The following is a 13371-nucleotide window of genomic DNA, read 5'->3' as shown; positions in this document are numbered from 1 at the left end:
TTCTTCTTATTCTTTCATTGAGAAAAGTTTCCAGACAGTTCAGTGCAGAGTTGACTGATATAGGCATTGATTGATAAAAATGCTAGAATCAATTTATAAATGAATGAATTGGTTTCTCCTCCTCCCTCTCCTTGCTAATGAGCAGGGAAATGGACAAAGGAGTTGAAGAAAGGGTTGGGATAATTAACAAATTGGGTTCTCCACCCCTGAATACTTTTCCACACTAGCACTCATGTCATCTGTGTTCTGAACAGCAGATGGGAAAACAACTTGCAAGACCAGTCTGTTGTGGCTTTGCCTCTTTTCCTGCAGGCAGAATGAAGTCTGTTTCAAAATAATCAGCCCCATCTCAGCTTCTATCCTTTGCCTCCAGGGGTGTTTTCTTCTCCAGGAGACTGTCCCCCTTCCCTCCCACCAGTTTTCAGTGCAGCGGATAAGTCTTTTGTTTGGCCATTGGTGAGTTTCAAGATGCTTGGCGTGACACCTCTGGCTGAATGTTTCTTCATTCAATTTGCCTATGACTAGACTTGACTAATGACATTTTTAGGCATTATTCCATCTATGCAACAGTCGGAGGTTTTGCTGTAGAAAATGTTCTTGAATCTGGTTGTTCCTGGGGTTTATGTCTACTCTCTAATTCTCTCAGAAAGCTCTGTGTTTCCAATCTGTCTCATTTCTCACAAAGTGGTGTCTTTTTGTCAGATCAGGCCCCCCTGGCTTATCCATCTTTCTTGTGGGCGCCAAACACTTGTGAGTGAACTGTGGCTTTTTGGGTCCCCCTGGTAGAAGGGAAGACTCCTACACCTCATGAAACCTGCCTGCTTCTCTGCTGCTCCTGCTCTTGTAGCCTCGTCTCACCTCACGACCAGTCCCTGCTAAGGAAACACTCTTGAGACTTCTCTGACAATGGGAACCGGATGAGGGTCCCTACATTGCTGTAGCTTCCTGCCACCCGGGGCTCTACGTAGGGGGACGTGACAACTGTGACACCCGCGAACTGTCAGAATTTCATCAACTCCCTTTGGAGAATCCCAGGAGGTGGTTAACATTATGAAAGTGGATACTGGCTCTTCAAGAAAAATGTTGAGGTTGGAAAATTCATATCATACTGTCCCAAGTACTTAGTACAGTGCTCTGCGCACAAGGTGCTCAGTAAAAACTGTTGATCCACTGAGGAGAAATCATTATTTTTTTTAACGGATTTTGTTAGGTGCTTACTATGTTCCGAAGCACTGTCCTAAGCACTGGGGAAGATACAAGAGCATCAGGTTGGACACAATCCCTGTGCTATATGGAGCGTCTAATTCGGAGGGAGGAGGAATTAATCCCTATTTTACTGAGAAGTGAAGTGACTTGCCCAAGGTCACACAGCAGGTAAGTGGCAGAGCCAGGATTAGAACCCAGGTCCTCTGGCCACACTGCCTCTCAGATCGGAAATTTTCAGCGATGTGGTGTGTTACGGACAAATTGAAACATGAAGTTGAAGTTCTTAAAAAGGGATTAGTTAACATTTTACATTTCAAACAAATGTTTGTTTCAGTTTCCTTCATTTGTCACGCGTTGAAATACCGATTGTTCTTTTGGATCTTTTCCTTCTTGTCGCGGCGGCTCTTGCCTCTCCGGGTTCCTCCGCCCTCCATTCCACCCACACACAGCCTGTTTGTGTACAGTTTGCCATCTGGATTCCAGGATGTGTCCCCATCTATATCACCAGCTTCACTTATAGGAAAGGAATCTCCATTGGCAGAGGAGTTTCAAATAAGGCAAGCAGCGTGGCCTAGTGGAAAGAGCCTAGGCCTGGGAGTCAGAGGACCTGAGTTCTAATCCCAGCTCTGTCAGTTGTCAGCTGTAGGGCCTTGGGCAAGTCGATGCTCTGTGCCTCAGGTACCTCCTCTGTAAAATGAGAATTAAGACCTTGAGCTCCATATGGGACATGAACTGGAGCTCGAAGAAGTTTTGAGGGGACGTTTGGTCCCACTACCTGCTTCCAGAAAGATTGCTAACCAACCTGTCCTTAAAAGGACAGCAACGTGGCTCAGTGGAAAGAGCCTGGGCTTCGGAGTCAGAGGTCATGAGTTCGACTCCCGGCTCTGCCACTTGTCAGCTGTGGGACTGTGGGCAAGTCACTTCACTTCTCTGTGCCTCAGTTACCTCATCTGTAAAATGGTGATTAACTGTGAGCCTCATGTGGGACAACCTGATTACCCAGTATCTACCCCAGCGCTTAGAACAGTGCTCTGCACATAGTAAGCGCTGAACAAATACCAACATTATTAAAACAACTCCACAGAAAGGAACTCTATAACCTGCCTTGATAGCCAATTCCTGGATTGGTTACTGTGAGTATTAATGAATTAATTCATTCAATCATATTGAGCACTTACTGTGTGCAGAGCACTGTATTAAGCACATGGAAGAGTACAATACAACAATAAACAGACACATTCCCTGCCCACAGTGAGTTTACAGTCTAGAATGGGGGAGACAGACATCAATACAAATAAATAAATTTACAGATATGAACATAAGTGCTGAGGGGCTGAAAGGGTGGAAGAGCAAAAGGAGCAAGTCAGAGTGACACAGAAGGGATTGGAAGATGAGGAAAGGTGGGACTTAGGCTGGGAAAGCCTCTTGGAGGAGATGGGCCCTCAATAAGGCGCTGAATAGGAGGAGGGTGATTGTTGGATTTGAAGAGGGAGGGCATTCCAGGCCAGAGGCAGGACATGGGCCAGGGTTCGGCGGTGAGATAGGCAAGATCTTGGCCCAGTGAGAAGGGTGGCACTGAAGGAGTGAAGTGTGTGGGCTGGGTTGTAGAAGGAGAGAAGGTGAGTACCAAGACCCAGGTTAGTACTTCTTTCCTGATGGGCGACTCCATCTTCATCAGTATTTCTGAAGTGCCTCTCCCCGCACTCTGGTAGCTTGCAAAGATGTTATTTTAGCCTCACAATCTCCCAAAGAGTTAATAAAAAGCATCCATTTAAGTCTTAGGTTTGAAGCAGAAAAGCTTGTTATGGTCCAAGTACGGGGTAATGTGCGAGTCTCCTTCAAGGTTTTCTTGAACGTAGCTCTCATTTAACGGTATTGATTTTGGGACCTTTGGGGACTTGGGAATTGAACTTAATTTATTTTTGATGAGTGCATTTCAGTAAGCATTCTTTCTTGTGTGCATAATGGCTAAAATCTGCAAACACCATGGGACTTTTGGATGAAAGACGCTGGCAGTTTGAAGTATCACGATGATTAATAATATTGTGGTCTGTTTTCTGTTCAAGTTGTAGCCTTCACACCTGATGGAACGACTGTTCACTCTGGTGAGACCCAGATGCTCTTTGGGCTCCTGTTAGAGAAGGCCCTGGCTGCCATTTCATTAATGAAGGCTTTGGGTTTTGTTTTTCAGAATATGACCGCCTGGGCTTTCTTCTGAAACTCGACTCAAAACTGTGAGTACAATGCTGGGAAGATGATTTTCCTTTGACCTTCCCTGGTTTTCTCGGAAGACAAAACAGTGAGGGCATTCAAGGGTGACCTAGAGGATGTGTATCGATTGACTCGACCAGTCGGTCCATCAGTCGGTGGTATTTTTTGAGCACTTATTGGCTACAGAGCACTGGACTGAGCACTTGGGAGAGTCCTTTGCAATAGAGTTGGCAGACACGATCCTTGCTTACATTCTGGAGTGCTTAATACAGTGTCTGGCATAGAGTAAGTGCTTAACAAGTACCACAATTACTATTAGAGGGTGAGACAGATATTAAAATACATTTCCAGTAAGGAAAATGGGAGAGTATAAGTCTGTATAAGTGCTGAGGGCCTGGGGAGAACATTAAGTGCTTAAAGAATACAGATCTAAGTGCATAGGAGATGTAAAAAGGAAGGGAAATGAAGACTTAGGGAAGACATCTTGTGAGGAAAACTCAGTAGGGAGTCTGCCCTCTCACTTTGGAAGAGAGTGTGTACTGGCTTATCCCCAGCCCGGGATGATGTGGATCAAGGGAGCATCCCTGTGAATCTTGGACTACAGCTGCCTTTTCCCCTTATAGTTGTTTGCCAGGGGTACAGCACATCGCCTACGTCTGGAAACCGAATGGGAAAATCTTACAAAAACGGGAAGCCAAGAGAAGTAGCGGGCCAGCATGGGATGGTCAATCGTCTAAACTCTGGTTTGTCTCCTAAGGCTTCTTTGCATTTGACCCATTGGCTTCGGAATCCAGGTGATCTAGAGGTGCGTGGCATTGAGTTTAGGTTTCTCACTCTAGATGCCCGACTGCTCTTGTGTGGCCACGTGCCAGAATCTTCAGAGTCAGGGAAGCTGTCAGGAAAGGCAGTTTATCCTTGGAGGGGCAGCGTGTTAAACTAGCTGGAGATGAAGGTCTGTGGGTTGTTGCCCATGGAACCCACTGGATGTACTCCCAGAACTGCTGGAATCTGACATGAGAAGTGCTGATTTATGAAAAGGGCTAAAGAAAAATTAGGTGTGTTCAGAAATGAGCCTGGCTTCATTTGGGGCCTTACTCTTTGTTTCTGCGTCTCTCTCCGGCTTGGGCTCCGCTCCACTCGGTAGAAAGTTACATTCCCCATTTGAGCTTTGACTTAGTGAGGACTCTTGTGCTGTCATGCGTACATGCTTGGCAAATCGTCGTTAGCCAGAGGAAAAGGATCCCCAGCATGTCTTCTTTGAGCCGTCAGTGCCCATTTCCCTTCTCTCCTGTCCAATTCTCTCCAGTCATCATCATCAAACTAACAAAAGAGGGAGGAAGAGAATGCATTCGGTCCTACCTCTGAGGGCCAAGTTAAGATGGTGGCCCATTCTTTCCGAAGTAATTGCATTATTTTATGTTTGCAAGTCAAGTTCAAGAGTCATACAAACCAGTAAAATTGGATGGGATCTGTGAGCTCTATTCCTGGAAGGATTAAAAATCAAGTCATGTTATCCGTTTTCTATAGTCTTGAATAATGAAGGTGGGACTAAGAGGGAAGCAGAGCATGCTGGGAAGTCCTTGCTTGAGGGCTGAAAGTAACACAGGTGAAGTTGGGGGTGAGTCTGTTGAAAGTGGTTTCTCTGGGTGCCTCACGCAATAGTGAAATCTACACTAAAGTTAAAACTTGATCATGTTTTCTAAAATGTTGAAAGCCTCCGAATACCTTGGGTGACCAGTGACCCCTTTAAGAAGTTCGGTGGCCTCTTTCATGTAAGACAGTTTCTTTCTTCCATCTGATGTCAGGGCCGGCATTATTTAGGAACATAGGGAGCAGACTACTCTTCACGTCCTGCCATGTTACAAGGCGAATGTTTATTTGCAAGCAAAATAAAACCCCATCCCATTGAATACTGCCTGTAGTACATGAATATGGTATTTTAAATTTTGCTGTATAGTTTCCTCTTTGCTGCTTTCCTCATTTATCTATTCAATAGAAGTACTTAGGTACCAGCGTTTTTGAAACTATTTTTTATTATTATGGCCGTGAAATGACTCTCCCCTTGCTAATTGAAGATTTCAGGAAACTCCATTTTCCTTTTATTTTTAGTTTTCTTTTAAAGCCTAGACCAGTTCACCCAAGTGTTTGGAAAGTTAGTTTTATTTCAGTTAGATTGGATTTGGACAGCAAACTCTTTGAGGTCAGGAAAGGATGGGATAAAAATAAGAGCTAGCAGTTGATAAAGGAAAATAAAGGGGATCTTCCCTAAGGAACAAGAGGCAATGGGTTTATATTTCAGCAGAAGAGATTTTGGTTCGATCCAAGAAATTTAACTTGCTGCCAGTATCGACTGTTGGGCTCATGAAAGGGACAAGTTACTTCAGGCACTTTTATGAGCCTTTCGTGCTTGCATTAAGACTAAAATAAGCTCCCACCTGGGTAGGCTCTGACTTCTGCCTGAGGAAAGGAGCAATGAAAAGCTGACCTCTTGAGTACCCATTCATCCCTGCTGAGCAGCATGAAGGCAGATAGACTTTGGAAGCAATAACATGGAAGTGAACTTTGGAAGTAACTCTTGTATTAACTGTACGTCGATTGAGATGGAATTAGTAGTAAGTAACCCTCCGAAAGCAATATTTTACTCTCCTTGTGACAACTCTTTGGGGAACTAGATGCAACAATAAAAAAGGGATATAAGATTTCAAACTGTATCAAAGGCCATTTTGAGCATTTGGTTAAAAAAAAAAAAAGGCCGTATAACCACTAAATCTAATTCCAAACATGGATGTCACGAACTAAATTATCTTATGGGTTGGGAAGAAAGTAGTTAACCATCTTTGGGCTGCTGCTATCTTGATGGTTTCATGAAGGTGAATCAATTTGCTTGTTAAAAAACATAAGGAATGAAGACATTTTCAAACTGGGAAAAGGTAAGTTTTATTAGAATTTTCTAATAAACTTGTACTTAGGAAGTTATTTGGCACCCATTTAAATAAGCAAACCATTTTAATACAGTCTAGATCCTGCCCTCCAGCCACCTTGAAGCATTCTCATTTTCCACCGTCACTTAAGTGACCATGGTTATCTGAAAGCCCTGCTCCCTGTTAAACCTGCAACTCTCCTGGAAGATTGGAACACCCTCCTGTTTTGAGAAGAATATATTCCAGTTAAGGAAATTTGTTCAGAGCTTTCCTGAACTGCTGTTACTTATTTTTGATATCTATTGCTTGCTAAGTGCTGGTTTAGTTGTAAGACTTTCAGATCAGATACAGCCCAACTTGGCCCTTCCAGTCTAAGAGGCAGGGAATCAGTGTGGTGAAGTAGAAAGGGCCTGGGCCTGGGAGTGATCGGGCCTGGGTTTTAAGGCTGGCTCCGCCACTTACCTGCTGTGTGACCTTGGGCAAATCATTTAACGTCTCTGTGCCTCATCTGTAAAATGGGGATTAAATACCCATTCTCCCTGTCTCTTAGACTAAGTCTTATGTGGGACAGGGACTGTGTATTCATTCATTTGTATTTATTAAGTGCTTACTGGGAGCAGAGCACCGTACTAAGCACTTGGGAGAGTACAGTAGAACAGTAAACAGGCACATTTCCGGCCCAAATTGAGCTTCCAGTCTAGAAGAGTATGATATATGTGTAAGAGTATGCGTACGATCCAATTGCACTGTATCTCCCTCAGTACTTCGTACAGTTCTTGGCTTATAGCTTAATAAATGCCCCTCTTATTTATTATTATCCTCATTGCACAGATGAGGAAACTAGGCTTAGAAAAGTTAAGTGACTTATCCAGGTTCACTCAGCGGACCAGTGGCAAAGCTAGGACTAGAACCCGGCTCTCTTGACTCTCAGTCTCCTGCTCCTTCTACCAGGCCAATGCAGGTTTCCCTTTGTGAAGAGGATAGAGAATCCTTTGGAAACCCCAGTTTGGAAACAGTACTCTTCTCTCTGTAGGACACTTGAGCTCAGGAAAGGCAGGGGAAAGAAAAGCTTGAGAAAAATTGAGTGGAGGCCTCAGAGAGTGGGAACAAAAGGCTGGGCCATAGCCGAGACACAGTTCCTTTGACTGCACTGTTCACTTTAAAAGGCCAAGGTTGGGTGACATGGAGCCAGGTGTAGTTTATGAATGCTGGTAAACCTGGGCGGAGGACCACAAAACTTGTTTGTGCAACCCGTTTCATCACCCTTCTATCCCGTTCTATTGAAACCTCACCGAGGCACAAAGCTGAATAAATAGCAACAGCCAGAAGTAGAGTTCTCATTCTGATTTGAATTTAAAATGTTAGGTCTCTTTTAAAAATAGAAGTAGTTCTATTTCTCTGTGTCCCGTTTTTCAAGTTCAAATGGAACAATGTGCTTCATATTCTCATTAACCAGAGAGCAAGTGCGATTAAAGTGTGTAAAAATTGGTCATATGGAGCGGGATGTTGTTGATGTTTTAAATTCCCTTGACTTTTGCTATGTTATGTGGAAGTTTTGTTTGGATTTTGGAGGGTAAAAGTTCTTTAATTAAATAAATCATCCCTGCCTGGAGATAGTTCAATTAAATTAAAAGTGAATTTAATTTTAGATGTTATAAAGAGTATTCTTTTTTGGATCATGTTTTATCATCCCTAGATCACTGCAGGATATTATGTGAAGGTACCAAAAAGCACAGGGTAGTTAAATTTCTGCAAAGATAATTTGAGGTTATAAATAGATGGCCAACTGAGATTTAAGGTGAAATTGATATTTTTTTTTCCTCACCATTTGATGAGTGGGCAAAAATCTTTGGATATCTCAGTTTCTTTATTGACCACAAATCTGCTGAGTTCACAAGGTTATTTTGACGATGATTTGATGGCTGGCTTTGAAGTGCTTTGAGATCCAGTCAGAGGCCACGATCCTAGTCATATATATTACAAATCAGCTGGAAGAAAGCGTTTTATTTCATGTAGCAGTTAATGGAGAGAGAACGGGGTTGGGAGGCAGGAGACCCCATTCTCATCCCAGCTCTGCCACCGACCTGCTGTGTTACCTTGAACAAGTCACTTTACCCCTCTAAACTTCAGTTTCCATATTTGTAAAATAGGGATTAAAATCCCCACTTCTAAGATTGTGAGCCCCATGTGAAACAGGAATTGCGTCCAATCTGATTTTCTCTGTCCACCTCAAAGCTTTCCATACCTCATTAGTACATAGAAAGCGCTTAATATCATAATTATTATTTGTGGATTTAGGGTGATTTTTAAGGAAAACGAGGGTTTCTATTCAGACTGTAGGATGTTGTTGAAAAGCGCAGCACATTGTATGGATATGTACAGGCAGATAATACTGAGGGAGTTATCGGATAGTGACCTACAATCCATTAGTTCGGGAAGCAATTGAAGAAGAATACTGAGCTAGGGCTCAGTAGACACATCCAGTTTCTTGAGCAGTTTCACCCTTGTCATCTGTGTGCCGTCTTCACCGTCAACTGATAAATGGTCAATCGCCACTAGGGAAGGCCTACCACCCAGTCAGTTGGCCAGTCCATCAACCTCGCTAGTGAGGGCACGTATACGGAAGGAGGAAGACAACAAATGGTCCAAACAGCTCCTGCGTGGAGAGCAAGTCACTGTGGGCAGTGTTAAATTTTGCAGAATTGTAAAGGCGTTTCAAAACCGGACCGGAGACCACCGGGACCAGGTCACCAAATTTATTTCAGCCTAACGAGCAAAGGAAAAAGGAAAATGCATTAATATGGGGTCAGTAGTAGTTTAACAGGGAGGGCTGAATGGAAGAGACACATGTTTCCTCCTCATGGATTGGTGACATTACCATGAAGATATTGAAGTGATCATTTTATCTGGGGAAATCAAGACAAAGTTTTAAGGAATATGACTTCATGTGCAAGGAATTTGCCCAAAGCACAAGTGGAAAAAGAAGCCATGAGAGCAGAATGGATGATTATACTAGCACTGGCTATTGACATAAAGATGCATATTTCCTGGGTTTATATCAGCCTTTTGGGGTGCTTATTTAATTAAAATGAGGATTTTTAAAAAATCAGCTGGGTTGCGTGGCTAGGTCCTTTGCGGTTCTGAGTACTTTCGTATGTTTCCTTACCATAGTGTTTTATAGTGTAGATGTGGGAGATGTTACAGATATTTTAATATTCAGGGTAATCCCAAAACCTGATCTCAGAAGACGTAAAAATGGTGAAGAATTTGAGGTCTTTGTCAAAAATACGAAGGGGGCCAAAAATAACAACTCTCACCCGCTAGACCCCAGTGAAACTCAAGCTAGACTGTGAGAAGGCTGTAAAAACGCAGGCAGTCTAAACTAGGTACATGGGTGGATGGGGTTACTGCTGTTTATTTACTTTTTTTCCCTTTGGAACTTCAGTAATGAAAAGCTGAAACAGCTCCCATTGTTCTCCTTTAGGAGTTAGAAGGGGATGGGTGGGTGAGAATAAGGAAGGTGGAGTGAGTTGATCTCTAATGATAATTTTGGTATTTGTTTAGCAGGTACTGTGTGCTAGGCACTGTAGTTAACGCTGGGTTAGAAACAAGCAAATCGGGTTGGACACAGTCCCTGTCCCAAGTGGGGCTCACAGCCTTCATCCCCATTTTATAGATGAGGTAACTGAGGCCCAGAGAAGTTAAATGACTTGCTCAAGGTCACATGGCAGACAAATCGCAGAGTTGGGGTTAGAACCCAGGTCCTTCTGATTCCCAGTCCCTTGCTCTATTTACTAGGCCATGCTGCTTCTCAAATCTGTGTACGTCTCATTCCTGTGTGACATCTCCCCATTAGAAACCTTGAAGAGCTGATATAGTTGACTTGTTGAGACTCATCCTAGGCTCTCCCTTTCTATCTTTCCGTTTTCCATTAAAAAAAAAAAATCCCCAAATTGATTCTTGGAAATGAGCTCATTCTATCCCTATGCCCGGATCCTTCAACTCTCTTCAGTTTCATTTTTAGGGGCTCCTTTCCTAGCATTCCACTTCTTACTGGGAATAGTTTTTCAAGCCATCTCACTACTGTGCAATCATCATCAGTGGTATTTGAGTGTTTACTACATGCAGAGCGTTATACTAAGCACTTGGGAGAGTACAACTCTACAACAGAGTTGGTAGACATGTTCCCTACTCACAACAAGCTAACAGTCTTGTTTTTTTCCTCTAGTTCTAATTTTATCCTTCTGTTCTAGTCTAACAATCTATTTTCAGTTTATCTTTGAATTTTCATCTTTGCCTGGGTGACCGTTTCATCTCCACTTTTCAGTTAGCCAGATTAAGGCTTAGCATTAGGCTTTTTCCCTAGTTAGCCCCTCCACCAAAGGCATTTGAGAGGTTTGCCACCAAAAATCGATTTCGTATTGAGGAGCTACTGAGCCAATGCTCCAGTTGTCATGGCCCATCTTCTGGCAACACTGTGGTGTAAGCTTCAACCAGGAAACTCCAAGTTCTTTGGCCTTACTGTACTCTCAGTTCCTCCATAACGTGTTGCTCAATACACATTTGAGGTTGAATGCCCTCAGTGGGTTAGGAACATTCTTCATAACCATTTGGCTAGAACGCAATGCATTGTCGGAAAGAAACGGTGCTGCCCAGGGACATGGTGTCCATCAAGGATCAGGTGCTACAGTGCCAGTTTTCTTAATGAAGGATTCATCTCCTAATACTCCGTGTTTTCGGGAAGCAAAGGCATTTTTTGGTGTGTACACCAAATCATCGTCTCAGTTTGCTGACAATTCGTATCACAAGGTCTTTGTCATCATTACTGCTTTCTTCTTATGTTTCTAGCTCCAAATTTAGTTTGGATTTTGCTTGGTTTTTTTTTTTCCATTTCATTTTACCCATATTTGGTGTCTTTCGGTGTTATTTTCCTTTTGTAACTGGTATTTGCAGTACCACTCAATTTAGTGCCACCTGTGGATTTTATCAATGTTTTATTCTCCTCTTCTTGATTAGAAATCAGTGGCCGATAAAATAGTGTGAGTCGCTCCTTTAGCGGTCTAGTCACCTCATCTCCCAACTAGTGAAGTACCATCAATCCACAATTTATGGCCTTTCAACTTTTATGCCGATGTCGTGGACATTTGGAAATTTTAATAACCGCTGTAAAGATCCTGCCATTTGAACGTGAGCACATTAGCTCATGCCAGTGATCCATCAGCAGAGCTTCCTTCCCTAGTCAGTGCCCTGACGGCATTTATTTATTTGCATCCACTGTGGGCAAAGCATTTTGATACGATGATAAAGAAAGCTTCCAGTCTGACTTGAATTACTGGCTTTTTTGAGACACTTAGTGCTCCTGGCTGTTTCACAATTTCATATGAAATTGTGTCAGTTTATGTTTATGTATTCCTCCTGGTAGTGGTTCAAAAACTGAGCGGCAAGTGGAGGCTGGCAACCTATTTGAAGGGAGGTGGGTTTAGGAATACCGTTACTTCTGTGTTGCCACTGGCCCCTTCCACTCGCTCACATCCCTGCAACCCCCCAGACCAGTCTGGGATCCATCTGCCTTTGGTCCCTTTCTGATCAACTTTTTGGGCGATTGGGGGTGGGGGCGATTCGTTCGCTAAAAGCAAGTGATGTGTCCTAATGGAAAGAGCAGGGGCCTGGGAGTCTGCTTTACCACTTGTCTGCTCTGTGACCATGGGCAAGTCACTTGACTTGTCTGGGCCTCAGTTACCTCATCTGTAAAGTGGGCATTAAGACTGTGAGCTCCTTGTGGGACAGGGACTGTATCCAACCTGATTAGCTTGTATCTACCCCAGTCTTACTACAGGGTCTAGCACATAGTAAGCCCTTAACAAATACCATTTAAAAAATTGGTAGGCTGGATCTTCATTTTCTTATGATATTTTTTAAGGACTTACCATGTGCCTGGTACTGTACAGATGAGGGAACTGAGGCACAGAGAAGTTAAGTGGCTGGCCCAAGGTCACCCAGCAAACAAGTGGAGGAGCTGGGATTAGAACCCAGGTCCTTCTGACTCCCAGGCTTGTGCACGATCCACTGGGCCACTCTGCTTCTTCTGGAGAAGTGGTTCATTGAAATCGGTGAAGTCATGAAAAGAGTTTACTCTCCCCAAACCAGACAGTAGTGAAAGGGAGTAAATCAATACTGTACATGGTGAAGTACTTTTCTTTGTATTAATGTCTGTCTCCCTTTCTAGACTGTGGGCTCGGTGCGGGCAGGGAATGTGTCTGTTATACTGTTGTATTGTACTGTCCCCAGTAAGCGCTCAATAAATACGAGTGACTGGCAAGTGAACTAGTAGTTATCATTTCCATAGTTTAATGAGGCTGAGTATGGAATTGCTGTGATATGGGCTGCACTAAACCCTATTGGTAGGCTGCTGATTGAGCAGTTTTGGATTGGGTAGAAAGTGGATGATAATAAAACGGAAAGAGCAGGTTTCCAGTTCCACTGTGATGCCTGGTTCACTTAGGGAGGTTTATAAGAGACTCAGAGTTGAATATTTTGAAGTGGTTCCATATCCCTGATAATCCAAATGTAAAGCATATTAAACAAATTTGCAAGACACCAATTTGGTCTCTTTTTAGGAGGATTAGAGCAGTTTGACAGATAGGTTTTTAAAGTCCCACTATTTTCCAGATCCCTGTATTTGCATGTTTCTGCAGGGAAAACTCAGACGTGTGTGTGTTTACCTACAAACATAAATCTCACTCTCCAGGCACACACACACACAATCTCCCATCGTAAATGATGGTCATATCTCAGTCAGTCACAAAAACAACAGGACTTAGAATCTGTGGAAAGGAATTGATTATAGCGCAGTGATTTGCACAGCACCGCTTTTACTTTTTTGATCCCGGGCCGTGGAGTCCAAGGAGTTATTTGGCAGGTCAGGGTTACACACACACAGCAAAATACACACCAGAATTTTGCCTACAAAATCCATTTGGTAGTAGTCATAAAAGGAATTTTTATTAAGCGCTTACTATGTGCAGAGCACTGA

General features: G+C 43.2%; 1 protein-coding gene across 9 annotated transcripts in view; it reads left to right on the top strand.

The window, feature by feature from the left end:
* Positions 1 to 13371, top strand: part of ST3GAL3 (ST3 beta-galactoside alpha-2,3-sialyltransferase 3) — a 216366-nt gene that overhangs the window by 94732 nt on the left and 108263 nt on the right. For all 9 annotated transcript variants that reach the window (XM_029083372.2, XM_029083371.2, XM_029083375.2 and 6 more), the window contains one exon: positions 3398 to 3440. In XM_029083372.2, the coding sequence (XP_028939205.1) occupies positions 3398 to 3440 (43 nt within the window). The remainder of the gene's footprint in view (positions 1 to 3397; positions 3441 to 13371) is intronic.

This window comes from Ornithorhynchus anatinus, chromosome 18, assembly GCF_004115215.2.
Source record: "Ornithorhynchus anatinus isolate Pmale09 chromosome 18, mOrnAna1.pri.v4, whole genome shotgun sequence".
NCBI classification, from domain to species: Eukaryota; Metazoa; Chordata; class Mammalia; order Monotremata; family Ornithorhynchidae; genus Ornithorhynchus; species Ornithorhynchus anatinus.
Note: the sequence above shows the minus strand (reverse complement) of the source record. Positions and strands in the feature narration are given on the sequence as shown.